At 39.2% G+C, this 22,388-nt stretch overlaps 1 protein-coding gene and 1 long non-coding RNA gene across 2 annotated transcripts in view; both read left to right on the top strand.

The window, feature by feature from the left end:
- Positions 1 to 241: 241 nt before the first annotated feature.
- On the top strand, positions 242 to 9,499 carry LOC136177227 (uncharacterized). The gene is made up of 4 exons (XR_010664866.1): positions 242 to 296; positions 8,700 to 8,821; positions 9,025 to 9,161; positions 9,375 to 9,499. It is a non-coding gene; the product is annotated as an uncharacterized lncRNA (long non-coding RNA).
- A 729-nt stretch (positions 9,500 to 10,228) lies between these two features.
- Positions 10,229 to 22,388, top strand: part of si:dkey-225n22.4 (collagen alpha-1(XXI) chain) — a 60,422-nt gene continuing 48,262 nt past the window's right edge. The window contains exons 1-14 of the mRNA XM_029277953.2: positions 10,229 to 10,342; positions 10,505 to 10,691; positions 10,823 to 10,988; positions 11,102 to 11,324; positions 13,926 to 14,099; positions 14,390 to 14,467; positions 14,603 to 14,614; positions 15,099 to 15,188; positions 16,329 to 16,382; positions 16,490 to 16,543; positions 17,330 to 17,383; positions 17,466 to 17,519; positions 18,703 to 18,756; positions 19,072 to 19,125. Of these exons, the coding sequence (XP_029133786.2) occupies positions 10,517 to 10,691; positions 10,823 to 10,988; positions 11,102 to 11,324; positions 13,926 to 14,099; positions 14,390 to 14,467; positions 14,603 to 14,614; positions 15,099 to 15,188; positions 16,329 to 16,382; positions 16,490 to 16,543; positions 17,330 to 17,383; positions 17,466 to 17,519; positions 18,703 to 18,756; positions 19,072 to 19,125 (1,242 nt within the window). The 5' untranslated portion in view covers positions 10,229 to 10,342; positions 10,505 to 10,516. The remainder of the gene's footprint in view (positions 10,343 to 10,504; positions 10,692 to 10,822; positions 10,989 to 11,101; positions 11,325 to 13,925; positions 14,100 to 14,389; positions 14,468 to 14,602; positions 14,615 to 15,098; positions 15,189 to 16,328; positions 16,383 to 16,489; positions 16,544 to 17,329; positions 17,384 to 17,465; positions 17,520 to 18,702; positions 18,757 to 19,071; positions 19,126 to 22,388) is intronic.

Here is a 22,388-nt window from a genome sequence, read left to right as displayed (position 1 = left end):
GATTAAAAAAAAGGCAATTATACTCTTACATACAAAAACAGTAAAGCATGTTCACACTGAAGTCAGTTACACTGTGGTACATCAGACGTGTGTGTGCGTGCATCCACACTCTATCTTTGTAGTGTCCCATTTTGTGGTGAAGCTATATCCACAATTTGTGAAGGCTGGCCCTGACACTCCCACCACTCCCTCTGCCAACGCGAGGGAGGACTGTCACTACCAAGTCAGGGCTTCACTCTCTTCACTTTCTCCTCAAAGTGGCATTCATCACTGAGTCCTGCAGCTGACACTGAAAGGTAAGGCCGTCATGCTTGCGAGTGTTGTCTAAGAGTTTTTTTTACAGCTCCTTTTTCTCATGATAAATCTGTAATGAGTGTTGACAGCGACCTGATTCGACTGAGCTCAAACTTTAGGATGTAAACTAATCAAAGTGAAAGTGATGTTTGCCTTACAGATAGAAATGATTGTTTTTAAGAGACTATAGTAAGTGATCCCTGCTTTCAGCTGTGTTTGTTGGTTTGTTGGGTAGCTGTTTTTTTTTCTGTTTCACAATGAACTTGTAGCTGTTTGTAATGTCTACATGTATCTTCATTGTTACTTTTGTATCCTTGTCTAAACTTGATGTAACCGTGGCATGTGTTTGGTTTGGCCACAAGTGACCAGCCATCAGGACAATGAGAAGACAAGCTAAATATACAGTATAACTGCATACAAGCACCTCTGTGATTATGGGTCAGCGAGGTCTCCTCTGCCTCAACACATCATGGCACAATTCTCTCTCTCTCTCTCTCTGTCTCTCTCTATTTCTGTGTACGTCTGTTGGCATTTTAAAGTTATGTTGTTAACTATAGGTCCGTCGCCTGAAATAACTTTTTTCCTCAATCCTATTTACTGTACACACAAATAGTGAATGAGCTGGAAGTGATGGAGAATGTGTGTGTGACGATGTGCAGGGTCGTCAGTTGATCATTTTTAGTTTGGGACATGAGGATGTATCATACAAAGATCATAACACTGCGAAATGTCGGGAAAGTATTGAAAAGGATCTCTCGGTAACACTTTATAATAACCATCATCAATAAAGGGTAAACTGATAGTTAATTTACCCTACTCTTAACAAACTATGAAATGATAGTTAATAATGTTTACTATAATTTATGTTATGTTAACAGTTTATTATAACATTTTATACACAAAGTGTTAATGATCACCAAACGATTTGTAAACCTTTAAGAGATTGTTTATGAAATATCTAGAAACATTACAGAGATACATGGACCAGATATTTGTAACATTTTGTTAATGCCAATATTTGGTTTGTAAAGTGTCTATTAACATTATCTGGATGGCTATTATAAAGTTGAAACTGACAATTGTAATGCCAGTTAATTAATACTTTGTAAGGCATCTATAAACATTTGTTAGATAGTTAATTAATACTTTATCAGTGGTTAATAATTGGTATCTAATCATCTATCAACCTAAAGTGTTTAATGACAGATAAAGTACTTGCATGGTTATTTTTTCTCTAAATGCAACTTATTCTCTAAATACATTAAAGCAGGGTTATGTATAGATGTATGGAAGTCATGACTATATATTCCAATGCAGGAAGAAAAAGTTAATTTCTGAAGCACTAAAAAATATTTCAAATAGTGTTCAATCTTTCTTTGACTGGAATGAACAGTAGTTCCTGGTGGCTTATGTTGGTTATTGTAAGTACACCTAAGATAAAACTTAGTCCTTGTTATGTTATCCTGTGGTTTAATCAGTGTTCCCTACACAAACCATGGTTCAATGCAATTTCAGATCCCTTTTTCTTCTTCTTTTTTTTTTAAAGAGAAAGCTACAGAAACTAACAGGCTGAGTAATGATTATTTGAAATTATTTTTTTCAACTGTCCACACCAAATATAAGACATTGGTCACTCACTGATGCAGCTGCTTAATATGACCCATATTTACATTGGGTTGGGTGTGGACCTCTGGTGGTCATAGTAATTATTACAAAGGAAAAGCCAGAAATCAGGCCTGTTAGTGGAATAGAGAGATGAATCATTACCCATTACCTCCAGGGTACAACAGTACTGTGTGAAGCTTAATGTCACTGTTGGCTTTTCTTGGCCAAAGAGAAATATCTTCCTAATCGAATCCCTGTGTTGCCCCGTTTAAATAAAAGTGTTACAATTTTGTAATGTCATCACTTTTGTGTTGCCAGGTCGCCTACAACACCTTCGAACAAAAATGTGTTTTTCCCCTGTTAGGGTGATAAAAACACATGATATGTGGTTGTATGAGTTTAAGGACATACTGAATTATTTCCCCATAAACCTGTTATGTCAGTGCTTCACGACTGAATGATACAGCCTGTATTTAAACCGAATCAATTGTTTGTTTATGAGTCGAGTTTCTGTCCAAGTCAAGTTAACAGAAAGTCAATAGAACCGACAAAAGAAAAAATGAATGAAGGCATGTCCATTCACAACCATTAGATACCCATGTCAAATATTAGATATTGGACACTTATTCTAAAGTGTCCTTTACAATATAGCGGAAGAAGAGGAGGCCGTAAGATGATGTCATTAAAAAAGAGAGATTAATGAATATTAAAGGAGCAATATGTAGCTCTGACATATAGAATTTAACACGGGTACTGCAGGCTAAATTCAAAACAATCGAGAGAGCTGTCTCCCCCCGCCCTCTCTTCCCTAGAGTCGATGTGCACGTGGGCTGCCATGTCATGGACACTGAAGCTTCAGTGTTTAGCCAGCTCTGCATCAGTCTTGAAACCACTGCATTCTAACCTCTCTCCATTTTTCTAAAGCATCTCCAATGCTGATCCTAGTTTGAGCATGTTTCTGCTCGTGGAGCTTCTTAGAAACATGCAGAGGCTTTTTATGTCGGGTAGAATCACTTCTATCTGAAACAGTTTGCTTGCCTGCTTCCATTGTTGCAATACCAGTTGGTTTGTCGTTTGTCTGGCAACTGGCACTTCAACATTGCATGTTTCCTTCATGTCTAATGATATAGTAAGGTTGTTTTTTATTTAATTCAGCAGATATCTTACATATTGGCCCTTTAACCATGCGAAAAAAGTGGAAAACATGATGAAAGTTTTTCAGAAAGTCTTCATCTTTCAGTGATGAGTGATGTTAAAGTCACGATGGCTGTACACCATAATGAATTCAGTAAGTTTGTTCCCTCGGCACTCACCACAAACCAACTCATCCACCTGAGACAGGCGCAGCAATAATCACATCTCAGCTGCTCTTTTAATGCAGGCTATTTGATTGTTCTAGTTAGAAATAAACACTCAAGCAGGTGGATGGAAAAGCACTCATCATTAACCATTACCCAAAGCAACAGATTTTGAACGGCCTCATACTGCCTTCTGGGTAGAAATCGGTTCATGTAATTTCACTTCAGAATATATATTTCTGGATGCATACTAATTAGAAATAGGACCGATCAGATCTGATATCGGTATCGGTTCGCATATTGACGTATTTTACAGATCGGATATCGGACTGATCCATGTCACTGATGACAAGAAAGATGATCAGGCACTTTAAACATTCTCAACTCGTACCGCCTCGCTCTGAAGACATTCAGACTGAACTGTAGGAAGTGCTCACAATTCGTCTCCACAACGACGTTCAGACGAATTGGAAAAGCTCTTTCTATAATTCTGACACTTCAGTTTAAAAACATTTAATTTGAAAACCGTACAATTGCGGCTGCTTCCTGTGTGTATGTGAAGCTCGCACAATGCAATGTAATGCCGGGTTTACAACAGCTTTGTGTAGCTTCACACATACAAGCAACAACAACAATAACACTATACGTTATGAATCATGACAATATAAATATCAGAATCAGTATCGGTACATACATATGTAATGCAGTCAGATCAGAACAGAAAAAAGGTGGATTGGTGCATCTCTAATACAAATTCATCACTGATTAACCATCTCATTTATTCATTTATTTTTGGTTTAAGCATTACATCAAAAGAGCACACTGAAAGAATCTGCACTGACTATGCAATTAAAATAAACATGCACAAGTACAGGAAACAAGTTCACAAATGCATAACATCAACATTTCAGAGTCAGTCTGTTTATTTGAACTCCTGGGGAATAATAATATCCTGCCAGACCCCACATATGTCACAACTTTTTTTTGCAATGGTAAAACAATTTTCTGTGTCACCAGTCAGTCAGAGACATAATGGATCTTTATCATCAGGAATAAATGTCCTCCCCGCTCCATTTCCTAAACCTGCCAAAGGCGCTGAGCAATTCCAACATCTGTGCACAAGGAATGTTCTGTGATACTGAAGCCAGCGGAGACGGTTGATGTGGTCGGTTCACTGCACTTCTGGTTTTCCAAATGTAGAGTGAGGTTTGGAGGAATTCAGGTTCACTGCCCACCTATCCACACTGTGTCTGTAATGACTAACGTGCTTTAAAATGAAAGAGCGATGTATAGACGGATCTAAGGAAGGGGGAAAAATTGGAGTGTCTTTTTCAGGATCCTGGTAGAAACACTTTTAGAAAACAGTGAAACATTTGAATACATCTCCAGAGGAATGTATTTTTAAAAAAAAATCTGAGAATCCAAAGCTTAACCAGTCCAGTTTCCTTTGGTTCAGGCTTCCAATTTACCATGGCCTGGATGACTGTGAACCTACACAAACATTCTGAGAATCCTCTCACAGCTCTCCTGACTCAGTTTAAAAAATCATAGCAAGGATTTTAGCGAGTGGATTTAGGAACATCCTCAGAGCAACTCTGAGCGAGGAAGGGGCAGAAACTTTTATCTTAGTGAGGAGGCGTGGTCGACCCCTTGCTGGGTATGACACATCTTTTCAGAAGCTGTGATTGGTTAATCCAACAAAATGGAGAAAAAAAGTAAATCACAGAATCCAGTCAGACATTATGTAATTATAAACTCTATGAAATTAACATCTCTGTGTGATAATTGGTAAGACGTACTTTAAAAGTATAAAGCCTACGAGATGTTTGAACTCACACGCCCACTTGTGCAGGAGCTTCTTCACCTGCTGATCGTTACATCAGCAGGTGAAGGGCCTTAATTAGTGATTGGATGCACCTGTGGAGGTGACCGCAAGTAGAGAAACATGTCTCACTTTGGTCTGAAAAAATGTCTGCGTGAATCATTTTTGTCTGTTCAGAAAACTGTGATTCAATAATATTCTTCATGTAGTGTTTGGAGAACAGGTCTTCCTTGTATTTATTTGACCTTTTTTATTTTATTGTTTACATCTTTTTTTTTTAAGATTTATTTTTGGGCATTTTGTGCCTTTATTGTAGAGATAGGATAGTGGATAGAGTCGGAAATCAGGGAGAAAGAGAGTAGGAAATGACATGCTGGAAAGGAGCCACGGGTTGGAATGGAGCCTGGGACGCCCCCTTGGAGGACTACAGCCTCCATACATGGGGCGTGCGCTCTAACCACTGCGCCACCAGCGCCCCACTGTATACATCTTTTTGACCACTCGCATGCTGTGCTAGTTATTGAACCATTTACAACATCCATTTAGAGCTGCACAGCCTTAGTAAGAAAAAAAACGATGTCAATGTGCTGATTTTGAAAATTGCATCGTTGTACTAATGATTATTGATAATGCATTGACCCTCATAACGTCACATATTTACTTTGCAATGTTTGACATTAATGCATGAATGTATTATGATCACATCAAAAGAAATATATTTTTTTTTTGGTTACCAATTTGTGTTAGGGTCTGACTTGATTGATTCAGGACCAAAGAGGCAATCTGATAATAAAAACGTTATCTTTCTAAGACAGGTTTCTATTACAATTGAATACAAATTTGAATCAAATTTTTCTAGACAATTGGTGAAAGTAAACTTCTATTTTCCTTCACTAATATATTGTGAATATTTTAGGTTCAGCTCATTTTCAGCTTGTGGAGCTTCCATTCCACATCGCACACCCATGGTGTAACACATCTGGCAACACTAGAGGCAGGATGAAACAGTTTTGTGTCAGTGCCTTTTGAAACCAATGCAAATCACAATTACACAAATGTTTCCCGATCTGCTACAGTTATGGTAAAGGTTTGGTTAGGTTTGTACACAAAAAGTTTAAGGCTAGGAAATGTTGTGTTCACAGTTAAAAGAAGCCCATGTTGACGGTGAAATGATTGGTTTGCCTCACAAATCAAAGAGACACATATGGTCCACCAATACATCCATCCATCCTAAATCATATATCTGTATCCTTTAAATGTGTAGCTTGTGTCCAATCATTGAAAAGTTCCTGATTTTCTTTTTAAGGCCAATCCATTTATTTCTAACATAAGTGAGAACATCTTAGGAATGCTGCACGCTAGACGATTTTCAAAGACATGCGGACAGTTTCAACCAAATTATAATATATTAATCCTCTGAATGCACACAGTAGAGCATCCCAAAGATTGACATATCTTCAAAGACACAAAGTGAGGGACTGGCTTATGTCTAAGAAGCCAGTTTGCTCATTCTATTTGAACAATGTACGGTGTGTAAGATGCCCATATTTGGTTTATTTTACAAACTGTAAGTAAAATAATCTAGATCTGGATCTCTGTTGCAGTTACCTACCTTTCAAAAACCTCACTTTCTCCAAATGAAAACCAAAAGAGGCCCAAACAGTCAACATGTGTGACCCAAGTCTTTGACCGCATACACATTTAGCCTCGTGGGGCTTACAGTTCGCCCACTTCAAGCAAATGGCCCACTTGTTACCCATGTGGAGCTTATATGAGATACACATGTGCACACTGATCTGATACTAAACACACTGTGATGCATTTATTCAGTTTACTACTTCATGTTGAACATTCATCTGTAATATGAAATATGAGCTCACATGAATTATAGACTATTGTTTTCTAGAACTTCTATGAGTAGGACTCTATTGAAGAGTAAAGGTGTTTTTTAAAGTTATTTTCTACTTTTTTAAAGTCTTTTCTAACGGCAAAGTTCATTACACACTGTATTCTAGAAGTTAAAAGGTCGTTTTAAAGCAAGACAAACAAATAAAAAAAGAAAGAGGGTATATGTTAAAGGAGACTTTGAGAAAGAAAAGATGTGGTAGCTGTTCTCTCTATAGCTCACTGATCCTCCCCCGTCTTTAAGCCTCTGCCAGCATACTGCAGCCTGCTCCTCCATGTTTATGTTTCACTTTTCCCATCCCAGCATAGAGCTCACGTTGTTATTTTCTCCAGCCCAGCCTTGTGGTCTGTGGAACCGTGTTTGCGCTGCAAACTGAACACAGGGAGCACTCCGCAGAAAACACAGCAGCGGACTGATGTCGCATGGCACAACATGAAGACTCACTAAAACATTTTACAGGAAAAAGGAGGCGGGAAGAGGAACAGTGGAGAGGAGAAGAGAAATGTGGTGATTTCATGAGGCAGTCAGACGTCATTTCAAACTCTATATCATATCATGTGCCAACTTAATATTACAAGATTCAATGGCCTGTTGGAAGAGGCACTTATTATGAACACTCATACATATATTTGAACTGTTTCTGTTTTGATGTGTGTATTAATTTGTGAAAGGGAGTAAAAAGTCTCAGGACTTCAGATATTTTTACATGTGGTTAGCAGTGTGTGCAAACTGTGTAAAATTGTGTCACACATACACAAAACTCCTGAAAATGTCCTCATTTTTATTTCGGGACAGCTGCATGTATGATTGCAATTGTCCAGATTTCTCACCTTGACTTTTCCTGACTGCCCCCTGAGCGGCTGTGGCTCAGTTGGTCGTCGCCTCTCAACCTAAAGGTCAAGGGTTCGATCCCCAGCCGGGCAACTTGTCCAATGTGTCCTTGGGCAAGACACTTAACCCCCGAATTTCTCCCGCTGCTTCGGTGGTGTATGAATGGGATTACTTCTGATGGATGATACTACATAGCGGCCACTACCATCAGTGTGTGAACGTGTAGGTGTGACATGCAGTGTAAAAGCGCTTTGAGTAGTTGGAAGACTAGAAAAGCACTATATGAGCTCAAGTCCATTGACAATGTCACTCTGTTGTGATCATTATGCATGTAATGAAGCTCACCAGTATGTTAATTTTCACCCCTTCATTTGTACAGTAAACATGTATTTTACATAAATCTAAAGGGAAAAATTGTCTTTAAAGCAGCAGATTTTGCTCTGACTGCCATCTTGGATATTTGTTTATAAATGCTGCATCCTTCTTACGTCATGTCTTGCATCCTGTGACAGCCCCATAAGTCAGGGAAAACAGAAAGTTGAGTCAAAATACCTTTTTGACCTCTCACAAATCCTGGTCTTGTGAATTCATCTGTAGTGGAAAGACTCCCTGGCCACCTTTCAGGATGTTATGTAATGATATTTTGAGTTTTCTTGCCCTGAGGTTGGTTAATGAGTATCAAGGTAAAACAGTTTAAGCCCATGGGGACACTGGCCTGAATACACTGGTTTAATGGCAAACTTAGATTGTGGTATTTTTTGGCTGGACAAAAAGGCCAGGGCCAAGGTTCACACATTCCACATTATAGTTCTGGTGGCCCTTTTTTTCATGAATCAGGTCAAGTCAGTAGGAAATTTCCACCTGGTAGGTGCTTGGGGAAGAATCAGAAGGCAAAATAAATACACTGTTCTCATCTCACCTTGTTGTTTTCCTACACTTGTAGTTAGGTGGGACTGGAAAGAGGAGGCCAACTCTCTGACAGAACCATGTTGCTGTGGTCAATATGGAGTGCATTATTGCTACTGAACTCGCTGGAGGGTGCAGAGGAGGACGACCTCCGAGCAGGTAGGGACTTTGTGTAGAGCAAGCAGCAACACTTAAAACACAAGTAAGATTGCTTGGGAGTCTATTTTAACAGAATTAAAATTACAAGCATTACATTCTGAGGTCTTGAGTCTGAATGGAATGTGAACATTTTTAGTATTTGAAACGTGTCTCTGTGTTCACTCTGTGCTTGTGTGTCCTTACGAGTGTGTATCTTTGCGCAGGATGCAGCACAGCTGTAAATGACCTGGTCTATATTGTTGATGGCTCATGGAGTGTTGGATCCGCTGACTTCGAAACAGCCAAACAGTGGCTTATAAACATAACCAGCCAATTTGACATCAGTTCCTACTACACACAGGTAATGAATACTACATAAAAGCTGACTGAATATGCTGAATTAACTTGTTGAGATTGAACTTTATCATTTAGCAGCAGTTCATTACCATTTGTATTAAGGTTAGCTGATTATATTCACCTGTGAGACGTCTGTATCCGTGGATCTATTCCAATTTAAAATGCAACCATTCGAAGATTTTCTGAGGCACATTAGTGTTTTTGATGTTCTTTGTAGGTGGCTGTGATCCAGTACAGTGACACTCCTCGTCTGGAGATTCCTCTGGGGTTACATCAGAGTGGAGCAGAGCTCATCCAGGCCATACAGAGCATCACCTACCTGGGAGGAAACACACAGGCAGGACAACATTTTTGTCATTATGAGAACAAAAGATGAAAGGGTTATCTATATATAATATATACATATTATATATATGTATTTGGGTAACATGAGTGTCTACTGACCCACAAAATGTGTAATAAACCCATCCAGTTCTTTGTTTGTGGTTGTTACAGTTGGATTCTGGTAAAAAAAAAAAAAAGACATCGTTACATTGTTCACTAACACAACAACTTGAGTCCTGGTGTATTTGTGTGACATTCAGCACTTTGAATGCTGACTATGGTGGTGTAAGAATAAAACAGATGTTACCCCCAAGATTTACGACAAAAAGTCCCATTTGTCCCATAAAATGTTCACTACTGAGCCAAAAACACAAAGCTATAAAGGCTGAGGCTGGTCATAAAGAGTGAGCTGCCTTCTGACAGGCCCAAGGGTGCCAACATTTACCAAAACATAGGTGCATCTGCAGCAATATGACCACACTGCAACACCACAAGCACAGACTTGGTAGATAAACAAGTGAGGTTTGGCTGCTTGTAACACATGCTCTTGTCACAGAGATACTTTTCATCCCTTTATAATCTACTTATTGGCAATTTTTTTAAATTCGTAATCTGCTGCAATACTCAAAATTTCCCACAAGATTTGATGAATTCAGGTCTGATCAGTTTACACCATTCCTCACAGCGCGATTGGCTTGTCCATTTACTCCACCAGGTGATCACTGTTTTCTGACTGTTTTGCAGACCGGCAGGGCCATCAGGTTTGCTGTGGACCACGTCTTCTCCTCCTCACAAAGAGCCAGCCAGGTCAAGCACCGCATTGCTGTGGTGGTGACTGATGGCAAATCCCAGGATGACGTGGTGAATGTCACTGTTTTTGTGTTTAAGTGCTTGAGTGAAACAAGTTATTTTGGTCGGACCTTGTTCATTGCATCAAGGGGCTTTGCATCTTTTAAGGCCTAAATGGGAAATTTTAAACCATGGGTGGCTCATCTTCACCACTGACAGCCTATTTTTCTGTAGGTGGATATCAGTATGGAGGCACGGGCTCAGGGCATTACAATATTCGCTGTTGGAGTGGGCAGTGAGATCACCACCTCAGAGCTGATTACCATCGCCAACAAACCATCTTCTGCCTATGTCCTGTATGCCGAAGATTACACCACCATTGACCGTATCCGAGACTCCATGGAGCAAAAGCTCTGTGAAGGTACAGAACCAAGTTTATTTGTTTTAAAACGTTCTGTCAGGCATTTTCTTTGGGATCCTCGCTTTTGTATTGAGACGAGTTCAAGAACTGTTTTGTTTTTCTTGCTGAAAAAACAAGCCTTATTTTTCCAGAGTCTGTGTGTCCAACACGAATCCCGGTGGCCTCTCGTGATGAAAAAGGCTTCGAGCTGATGGTGGGAATGAAGATTCAGACAAAGGCCAAGAAGATTCCCGGCTCTTTGATTTCTGAGGCAGCCTACGCTTTGACTGCCTCCACAGACATTACTGAGAACACCAAGTAAGATACTATCCAAAGAGTACAATGGAGCTCTTAATAAGAAATGCATCACGTGGATTTATTCTTTTTATTAACAGTTTAGATTATTGTCTTTAACTTCACGCTCCTTAAAGGGAGATTTTCCCAGAGGGCCTCCCGCCATCCTACGTGTTTGTTGCCACCATACGTCTAAAGGGGACCGCTAGCAAGCTGACCTTTGATCTTTGGAGGGTGCTGTCTAAGGATAAGGAGTTCCAGGCCGCAGTGACACTAAGTGGAAAAGACAAAACAGTCACCTTCACCACCACCAGTATAAGACAAAAAGAACAGAAAGTAGTATTTAAGGACAACTTTCAGGTGGGTATAAGATTGATTTGGGAAAGTTGGTTTCTTGGCTTTTGGCTATAACATAGAATTTCCAAGTTCTAAAAATTCTCTAACCCCTAACCCTCTTATGAGACAAGAGGCGTGGAAATGCTTGATATGTCTTTTAAGGAAGGTAAATTGTATAATAATCTCACAACATTATCTTTTACCTTTGCCTCTGGACACTACTTTATACTGGGTATTAGTGATTCATAGTTCTTTATAAACCTAAAAATAGCTGTACCTTACTTTAAAACCTGGGGCAGGTTGAATAAATCACACCAGGGCATTACTATTAAGGTTTTTTTTTTTTTTAAAGAGTAGAGAAAAGCCAGTAGTCTTACACAGCTTGATGTTGTACAAATCCCTGAAGTTTCTAAAACCCAACATAGACAAATACAGACCTTACTTCATTCATTACATCTCAATTTTCATAGTTTTTTTAAATATAGTTTTCACTTTATTCCAACAGTTTTCATGAAAAATGTATAGCTTGAAGCTTTTTATAAACACATTAAAGGAGTATTTCTTTTTTTAACAATAAAGACAAACAGAACTGAGCCCTTGTTTGATGGACTTTCCTCATTCAGACGGATGGAAGAGATATATCATCCCCCATGTCCTGTTGAACACTATAAAATGAAAATCAGTGCTGTAAAGGTAACTCGACTCAACCAAAATGATTCAGTTTATGTGTGTATTAAATAAAAATTTGTCCCAGAATAACCTTAATTTACAGACAGTGGAGGGAACTTAAGTTGTGCAATACAGAATTTTAATTATTCTTTTTGTGTAATTTGGAGCTGAAAAGGGAGTGCACATTTCTGTGTTTTAAAAAAAATCTGATATATTGTTCAATGTGATGATCAGTGTGTCTATGTTTCATAAAATGGCTTTACAAAATTAAATTATCAGATCACTACGCATTTCAGTGTATGTATTATAATATGAACTCCACAAAATAAATCAGGCTGAACTATTGAATTAGTTTTTAATGTGAGTTCTCTGTTGTTGCACAACACATGGCTTGTTTCATGTTCTGCCAATTTCTAACACTATAAATCAGAAATACCCTGTGATTCACTTTTTAAACCTTTCTTTGGGTTTTTTGGACATTTATCATTGACTCTATAAAGATGGACAACACATCTCCACCTCCTCCCATTTTACAAGTGAAGCTAAACCCCCTGAGAAAAGTGCTACCTCTCGGCTGTACCCACCGTTTGTGTTTGCTCGTTTTACGTCACTGAAGTCGTCACGGTGAGCGACTAAAAATGGACACTTGCAGTCTGTGCAGCTAGTCTATCTGTCATAAGCTAGGCTAGCTAAGCAACAGCGACAACCCTGAGATTGATGGACACATGTACAGACAAATCAGTATCGAACTTTGACTTGTGGTGCATAAGTGCTGTTTTTCTATTAGTTAAAAAAACAACTGCCTTGGCAACATTAGCTGACATATATACAGATAAATTAGTGTTTCAAGCATGGTGTATTGGTTTGGTCGGTGAGGACTGGGGACACATAGCTTGAATACGAGAAGGTCCCGGTCAAAAATTGGGACGTATGGTCACCCTACTATTGTGTGTAAAACTCGCTTGATGCAGTTTTAAAAAAGCTGATGCAAATGCTTAAACATGCTCATCAAATAACATGAACAAGATGCAAAGCGTCGAGGGACTGCTTTAAACACACATTAGTTGGTATTGGTTATTATAAAGAGTTGTCTTGCACGTTATTCTCCTGCCCCTGAAAGAGAACATTGCGTCACTTCCAATCTTGGCTTTCCCTTCATGTTTGTTGCTGTGAATGAACCTGACTGGGATGATTTACAGAGAGCCAAACGAGCAGTTATTTAAACATCATCCCCTGTTCAGTTTAATCCTAGCAGAAGCAGTCGAGATGTAATGTGATGTAAGCCAGGAGGAGGATGAAAGAAAACATTTCCTCCTCTCAAACCGCTGCATTTCCCCCCGTGGAAAACTAGCTGGTAGATGAGTGGCTCCTTCAATGTCAGCACACACTAATAATACATCCTGTAGGACACGCCAGGTTGTTTTTTCCAAAAGGCACACACCTCCCTCCATCCCGACAGACACCTTGACTTTAGTGAGTAGCGTCAGGCACGGTTGTAATTTTGTTCAATTTGTGTTTGCACATGTTTGATTTGTTTCGGTTTGATGTGGCACAAGGTAGAAGCCTGTGATTTGTCATATAGGAAGGATGACTGTGGCTCAATGAGACAATAGCTGCTCTGTTTCTCTCTCTCCCTCTGCATGGTTTGAGCTTTCAGAAATGAAATTGCGATGGAATAGGGAAGCATTACTTGGTCTCAGAACTTGCTGGTCATTACTATTTGTGTAGCATTTAGAGAACCCACAGTTTTGGCTGTACATGCAAAATTTGATGAGCACAAGTAAGACTGCCAACGGAAATAGAGGTCTGATTGAAAGAGATGTGACAAGTTAATACATGTTTTTACATCCAACTACGCTAATGGTGAACAAAGATATGTTTCAGTTGTTTTAAATGGACATATTCTCAGTAAATGTATGTTCATTTTGAGATAACCATATGTGTACCTTCTCTCAGACCCTTTACGATGGAAAGTGGCATCAGCTCAAACTCCTGGTGAGGCCAACCCAGGTCACCAGTTTCCTCGACGATGAACCAATCCAGGAAATATTGTTGGATCCAATGGAGGCTATTTACATCAATGGGGAGACACAGGTGGCTAAGAGGAGAGGGACGGACATTACTGTGCCCGTGAGTAATGATACTTTACTTAAGAGGACAAAACACATGTGAAAAAAAAAATGTCCGAATGTGTTATACAAAAAGTGCAGGAGACCCCAGTGAAAATGAAATCATTACTCTTGAAGCAAAAAATAAAAAAAATGTGTTTCAAGATGATGGTCATTTTTGTTTTACTGGGAATTACTGAATTACAATTCATAATTTTTAGCTCATATTTGTTGGGTCTCAGCTTTTATTCTTTTGTTTAATATAATTACTGCAGTTCAAGAAAAACGTTTTCATATTTTTGTTAAACCCAGGTGGAGATTCAGAAGCTGCGTCTGTACTGTGATCCTTACCAGAGTGAGAGAGAAACAGCCTGTGAGATCTACTCTGTGGTGAGATCTCTAACCATGCCTTTATTACCACTGCAAGATTAAACTGTTTTTACTTAAATATGGCACTAAGTATCAGTCTACAGAGATCTTAACCATCATTACTTTCTCTTGTCCTCTGTCTCCTATTCTGTCCAGGATGATGAAAGGGTAAGTGCAGATTTTATCCTGCTACACACTTAACATTCAGCCTGTAAGACAAGGAAATAATTAACTTTGGACATTTCTAATGTGAAGAAGTCTACAATCGGAAGCTGTTATGCAAACTGTAAGAACATCTTAATGTTCAATCAAGAAGAGCATACATAAAGCCCCAAATCACCCTTTACAATCTGTAGATTGTGCATCACCATGTCACCACGTCTCCTCGATTTGGAAAAGGAAATGCTTTCACATTATTGGAAATCTCAAATTGGAATAAAGAGAAGAAAAAAAAACCTTGGGAAGACCTACAGGGGAGGCATTCCTCTCCCAGGAAGTAGATGTGATGTGTACAACAAGAGACAGACAAAATCACAGTTTATACAGATTACAAGGACAAAAAATATATATCACAATAAAGTTTGAAATGCTCTAATCTTAAGGGAAAAGTTGGAGTGTGCTTGCAGATCTAAGTTTGTTTGTGTTTCCTCAGTGTCCTCTGAATCGAACAGCCACAACGGAGGAAGAAGACTGCAACTGTGTGGTTGGACCACCGGGGCAGCGTGGTCTCCCCGGACGCATGGTAACAAACACACACACTCGCTCAGAAACACACATTTTTTTATATCAAACTCAAAGCCATTTCATATAAGAAATACCTCTTTTTTTTATTAGCAATGCCTTTAAAGCACCAATCTGCAAGTCGTGTATAGCAACATCAACACTTCATCATATGGTAGCTCTTCATGCATTAATCTACGGTGGAATATGCTGTATGGAAAGTGAGGAATGACCACAATGTGGAAAATTGGAAACTAGAAAGACAATTTGTGTGTATTTGATGTGGAATTGGAGCGTTTCACTAAAAATATACATTCTCAGACCTCAGCCTCTACTAATGACCTCTAATTACTTCTAGTTGTGGGGACTCGATCTTTATGAGTCACAGACATAGTGGTATTTGTTTACCTGTGGAGAGCTCCCTAATGCACAGCATTGCAAGAGATGGTGGTGTGTTCCTTATATTCTTTTCTTTAGAGGCCACAAATAGTAATACTTGTGACTTCAACATATACCTCAGATTATTGCTCTCTGGAACATTATTACACAAGACCTATTCAGACTGCCTTGTTAAAACTTGGTATTTATGTCACTGTGACATTTTGCCTTTAATCTGAAAGTCACAGAAGCGTAAGGAGGGGGGGCTGGATATCTGACTGTGTGTTTATGTGGAGTTCCTGCTGTGCCGTACTCTCACGCTTCAACAAGCGAGTCCACAGACTGGGCCAGGAATATTACACTGTTGCGGAATCAATATGAATTGAATGAATGTGAGAAGGCGCAATGACAATGGAGCTTTGTTACGGCCCTATTTAAAAATTGAAGTATGAAAAGGGCTACAGTGTTGCTGGAGCTACAGCTGTTCCATATTGGGCATGTCTTTTTAAATCAGTTGGATGGCATAGGTTCTACTAAGAGTTTATATCTTTTAAGAGAAATTGAATATTTAAATCCAAGCAACACAAAAATCACTACAGTACTTCTATTTTCATCCTAGTCACGTGTTTGTTTGATTCAGTCTAATGTAGGCTAATGCTAGCAAACCTGACTTGATGAGTGTTATCTGCTAGTTCAACTTCAACTAAAATATTTAGTTATCAGTATTAAAGTAATTGAAAAAACTATCCACCTGGTCTCATGGTGGGTTGTTTAATCTCTGCAGGGTTTCCGAGGGCAGAAAGGGAGGGAGGGACCACCAGGACCTGATGGTAAGCCTGTAAGTGCCAAACAGTTTCCTCACCACTTTTATTTTTGTTTTTTTCTCCACGATTTCATAAATGTCTGCGCATGACAGAATCATCCTAACTTGTATTTTTCTCCAAGGGTAAAGATGGGAAAACTGGGGAATCTGGCCTTCCAGGAATACCAGGACAGAAGGTAAACATTTTACTCGTAAAAAAAAACGAATGTCATCTAAAGTATTACAAGGACCAATATAAAGTTTTATGTGGCCAAATGTTTACCTAAAAATGTATTTTCTATAAATGTATTGTTTGAGTTCAAATGTACAGAAAAAAAGCTCTTTATTGTGTCACAAAATTCCTCTAATGTCATATCATGTCAAATTGCATTTGAGTTACAATTTAGCACCATGGACGATTGGTTCCAAACCTTGGGTCCAGGTCCAGGTCCCCCCTAAGGGGACGGTGCCAAAGATCTCAGGGGGGTGCATATTGATTAAAATAACCCTAAAAACAGTTACTGGATAGTTTATGCAAAGGACTTTTGGTAAGAGCGAACATATGGAGGACTTATCTGAGGGGATTTTATCAATGAAAACACACTGATGTTAATCTTTGACAGAATCTGTTTTATTTTCTTTGTGTGGGTCCTGGGGGTGGGGGGAATGCCATAGACCATGCTAGTATATGAAGCTGTCAGGGGAATTGTAGGTATAGAACGTAATGATTTCCCGTCTGTTTTTGAAATGTGAAGAAATTAAAATGTGTATGCTCTCGTGTCTGACTATGCATCTTTAACCATGCCTTGGTACCTCCATGTTGCTATGTCTCCTGTTATATGATATTCAGTTTGTGGGGGCTTAATAATATCAGCTGAACAAGATGTATATAGTTTTTTTTAAACACTTGATAAGGTACACAGTGAACAAGTATCTCATTGTTATTGTACTCCGTTGCTGCATTTCTTCCCTTGTCTGGGCAGGGTGACGTCGGCGCTGTAGGACTAAAGGGGGAGTCTGGTCTTAAAGGTCCCATGGTAAGGCCTCAAAAAAACATCAGTGTTGTGTCTTTTTTGATTTACTTGATTTACTGTGTCTAATTCTGCTGATACTGCCCAGGGAGAGCGTGGTGAGCCAGGTTTTCCAGGAGAACCAGGACCCCGAGGACTCAAGGTCAGACTATGATGGCAATCATCTCATGGATGTTCTTTTTCTATACTGTCGGTCTTTTCTGAAAATGTGTTTCAGGCTGAAGGGTGTTTTGTTTCTGCTGCTCTAGTGGTCTTTACAGACACATGGTATTATGTGAAAATTAACTGAACAGTTATGTCACAGTGCAAGTACATATTAGGATAAATTGGCAACGTAAAAGAAACGTCTTAGTTAGATGAGCAACATTAGTATTTGGAGTTTGTCGCTTGAAAAGTTCACTGTGAATGTTTAGATAGTGCTGAATAAGTCTCTCTTGTGATAATCCAGTTTTTTATTGGGCATACAGTAACATTCATGCTGTAACATTTAACTATGCACAATTGCAACACCAAAGTTTGGTTATTTCATGGTACATTGCCTTTCCATAGCTACCACACACTAAAAGCCAAGAGGTACATGATACCAAAGATTTGAATGTGTAGCAGCAGGAGGACTTGCTTGCTAAATGTTCACATTTAGATGTTCACTGAACATCAATAGGAAGGTGATCAGTAAGAAGTAAGTAAGACTAAGATCCATAGTGACAGGCGACAAAAGCACCGTTTGTGAGAATGCTGGTTTACTGCAAGACACAGCTTTAGTTTAAGACAACGGGCAGTCTCAGGTCAGCCCCAGTAAGTACTACTGCCAAACATGATAACAATCCCGTGTGTCCGCAAAGTTATAGGCCGAGGTGAAAGACTACAAAACAAAACGTATCAAACCAAGTTGCTGCCAGTTCCTTGTAAGATTAATAGTCTTTGTTTCACTCAGGAATATCCAACAGCATTTTTCTGTAAGTCTTGATGCATTAGAAAATCTATTGAGGATTAAAATATCTTTATTTCTAAATAGAAATATGAATATATATATATATATACATTTTGATATCTGTATATGTTTTTTTTATTTATATAGACCAATGTACATGGACATAATTTCTTATCAGTTACAAATCTGGTGTAATGCAGAATTTTCCATTTACTCACATTTTATTTGACCGCCATTTCTTTATTTCAAATGAATGAACAATTTACAAATGATTCTGTGATGAAAGATTATGCAGGGTTTGCAGTGAGAAGTTTGAGTTGAGATTCAGACGTATTTTAAATCTGTAAAAAACTTTACATCACTCCAAAATAATAAGTGATATTTTTGAATGCAGGGAATTCCTGGTGATAGAGGGGAGGCGGGGCCTCCAGGAGAAAGTGGACCAATGGTAAGATCAAGTAGTACCAGCTTTCGTGACAGTAACAGGATAATAAACATAAAACCTGACATGCCTTTAAATGAAAATAAAACATTTTGCTAGACCATGTTGGCCAGATGCAACGTAAATATTTCTACTAACTATGAATAGAAGTCGAGTAGAGTGTGTATGTATTTGTGTTTGCTGTTTCCTCCTGTCACAGCAGTCTCTGCAGTGTTAGCAGCAGAGTGTTTAATATGGAACACATAATTACTGTAATGGTGTTGAATCTGGCTGCTGCTGCTCCTCTACTCATCTCACAGAGAGTGTTTGTTGTCCAACCAGGGAGAGCCAGGAGAACCAGGCAGCGGCGGACAGGTTGGGCCACCAGGACCAAAGGTCAGTGCAGACTGTGGATACAGAGATCAGGTTGGAGATAAATACACTCCAACAATTGTGCAAAGTGTATTTCCATCCAGGCAATGCACGCCCATATTGTGGAAAACTGAATTCCAAAAACATTCAGGATGTATGCTACCATCCCAGCCTTCACTTTCGTAGGGAAACTGCCCACAGGATTTTGGAATAGTCCCAAAATATTAGAAGTATACACTTTTAGTCAGAAAGTGAAGTCTATTTTCACCACAGAATTAGCTTCTGGTGTGTTCATGAAGTTATGGCTCATATGGCTCAAACAGCTGGTGAAGTGACTGTCCAGATGTAAGCTGTAGTTGGCGAGAAACAAGCACTGCACTGACTGTGTGTGGCAGCTCAGACCATGACTGATCCCAGAATTCACCAGCAACTCTAGTATTTTCAGTCTTTTGTTTCTCTTCGTTTTAGTTTATGTGTTAATTTATAAAACATTAAGATTTATACACACTCTATAGATAAGTGTTTTCATGATATGTGCCTTGTGTTCATTATAAGATCGTTATATGCTGTAGTATTGATGTTTCCTTGATCAAAACCCCATCCAAATGTACACAATACTACTGTTTATGCATATGTTTGGTCACTTAGTGCTGGCAACTATTGATGTCCATTCACTGAGGGATGACTTCAAATCCAAATCAAACAGGATTGTTGCATGCTACTGCATGAATAAGCAGAGGTTTTAGCAGCTACACATGTAAAGATACGGAGAATAAATCTTCATTCTATGACGCTTGAACAACACTTAGACAATGCTTAGACAAATGATATGCAGCAAAGGAAAATACGTGCACAATTTCCAATAAATGGACCACAACAAGGGAAATCCCTGGTACGAGTCTTAGGCTTTTTGACATACAAAAATGTCCGTAAGAATGGAAATGCATGGACTCAAGACAATGGAGCAGTTAAATGCAACGCATAAACTAAATGAAAGAAGTTCCAGATGTGATGCAGGATCATCCCATTGCTTGGGTACACTGGATAACTTGGCTTGCATACTTTTTTGACAACCACGAGGTTGCATACAACGAACGATAGCATACAGTACTGACTCAATAAGATACCAAGCTGCCACACAGGGAAAGTAAGCAGCCTCTTGAGTGGAAGGGAAACAAAAAAAAACATCAAGTTTCGGAGCTATGTTGGAAAGAAATGTATGATGCAGAAACAGAGATTAAACAGACATAGATGCATCTAATTTAAAGTCCTGCAAAAATCTGAAATTCAATTAATTAAGTTAATGAATTGATCACTGCTTACTACATACTACTAGGATGTTCCATTGTGGTGACTTTGAAAGAACTAGTCGCTAAATGAAAGAGCACATGTACACATCTGCAGGCATGTGAGCACGCCCACCAGCTACGATGTGTGCGTTGCTATTTTTGAGTCGTCTCTGAACTGCTTTGAGTGTTAGACCAGTTTGACTCACAGCCCAGCTCAGTAATTTGGGACTCTTCCTGTTATCACAATAAACTACTTTCCCCCTTGACAATCTGGAAGCGCTCCACACCAACTGAAGGGTGGTGGTACACAGTGGTGGAGTTGAAACAGCACACAGTTGGTGTCCATATGTGGAGGGGCGGTGGGGGGTGGTTGATGTGTTTTAGAATTGCAGCAAGCAGCAAACTGTTGAGCTACTTCTGAATAAGACAAACTCCAACCAACTGATAGCCACATGCCAAACCCAAACCAAAGCAAGGTGTGTTCCCAGAGGTTTACCCTTCCTTCTAATCTTCCACAGGAACACTTTGAATTTGCAAAATACAGTTTAGACTAAACGTTACCATCTTTTTCAGGCCAATTTATATTGATACATTTTGAATATGGTATGAACAGGTTGACATATTGTATTGGGGCTCAAGTTAGCAAGTGTTCTGCTTTTTTATACTTGGGCAGCAGCTGTCAATACAGTGAGGGGAGGTTTTTTTGGTTAGGTTGGGGAAGGTAGAAAGTTATAATGGGTCTAACAGGCTCAGGGGAGAAAAATGATGGTTGAACCTTTGCAAGAATACAGAACAATATCATCATGATAGGCCAGAGTGAGCACTGACTATTGTAACTAACATGAGCTTGATTATAACCTGTATAACCGGTTCATGCAGCCAATTGGTCTACATAGTTTGGTTGGGGGGGCTGATGGGGGCCAAGTGGTGTGGGGGATGGTATTGGCGTTGTGGCTGCCTGGGTCTTTTGAGACTGGTCAGGCTGTTTGGGTTGCTGTGGCAACTAGGGGCCATGTGGTGGGTTGTGTGGCTTGTCGGTGGGGCGTGGGGGCTTGGTTTGGATGGGGGGTTTCTTCTTCGCTTGTCAGTTTGTTGGGACCAATGTATCTTGTGCTTATTTCAAATACTTGTTTATTTGTCTAATTATTTGTTTCATTATTTGTTGCTTGTTTTACAGCATTTTGTAACTTGTTTAAAAAGTCCTATATGAATAGATGTATTATTATTATAGAATTTGCTCGGAAGCTAGAGAGCAAAACTCACAACTCTCAACCTATTACATCCAACATCAAAAGATCATCATATTATGTCACCCTTGAAAGTAAACTGAAGCCTCTGTTCAGTTATTTTGGGTCTCGCTCAAAGCCACTTTGTTTCCCATTTAGGGCTGAACAATAAATCCCAATTTTATTGTTACCAGTTTATGAGCTTTCGCAAGAAAACACAAAGCAAAAGCAAAAGAACACACACACACACACACACACACACACACACACACACACACACACACACACACACACACACACACACACACACACACACACACACACACACACACACACACACACACACACACACACACACACACACACACATACACAGGACAAACAAGAAAACACACAAGAGGGAATAGAGACTGAGATCCTTCCAACTCTGCATTTAGAATAACTTTCTGTATTTTGTCATATTGCATCATATACAGTATATTGCGCAAAAAAATAACTCTAATACTTCCCAATTTTTATCATTACTTTTATATACATATCCAGCAGTCACAGAGAAATGGAATCAGCAGAAGTCCAAAATATTCTTCCATTTAACTCTGTTGTTTAGTTTTCACAAGCTCCTGAGGGAAATATTTGTCTCTTTATCTTAGCTTGTGACTGTTCCACTATGTTGGTGGTTATTATCTCCATGTGTCTCCTATTTGGTGCTGGTGAGGTATTACACAGTAAGTGTATCAACAGATTTACATCACTGCAAACAGCTGCTGCAGCT

This window comes from Labrus bergylta, chromosome 20, assembly GCF_963930695.1.
Source record: "Labrus bergylta chromosome 20, fLabBer1.1, whole genome shotgun sequence".
In the NCBI taxonomy this organism is placed as follows: domain Eukaryota; kingdom Metazoa; phylum Chordata; class Actinopteri; order Labriformes; family Labridae; genus Labrus; species Labrus bergylta.
Note: the sequence above shows the minus strand (reverse complement) of the source record. Positions and strands in the feature narration are given on the sequence as shown.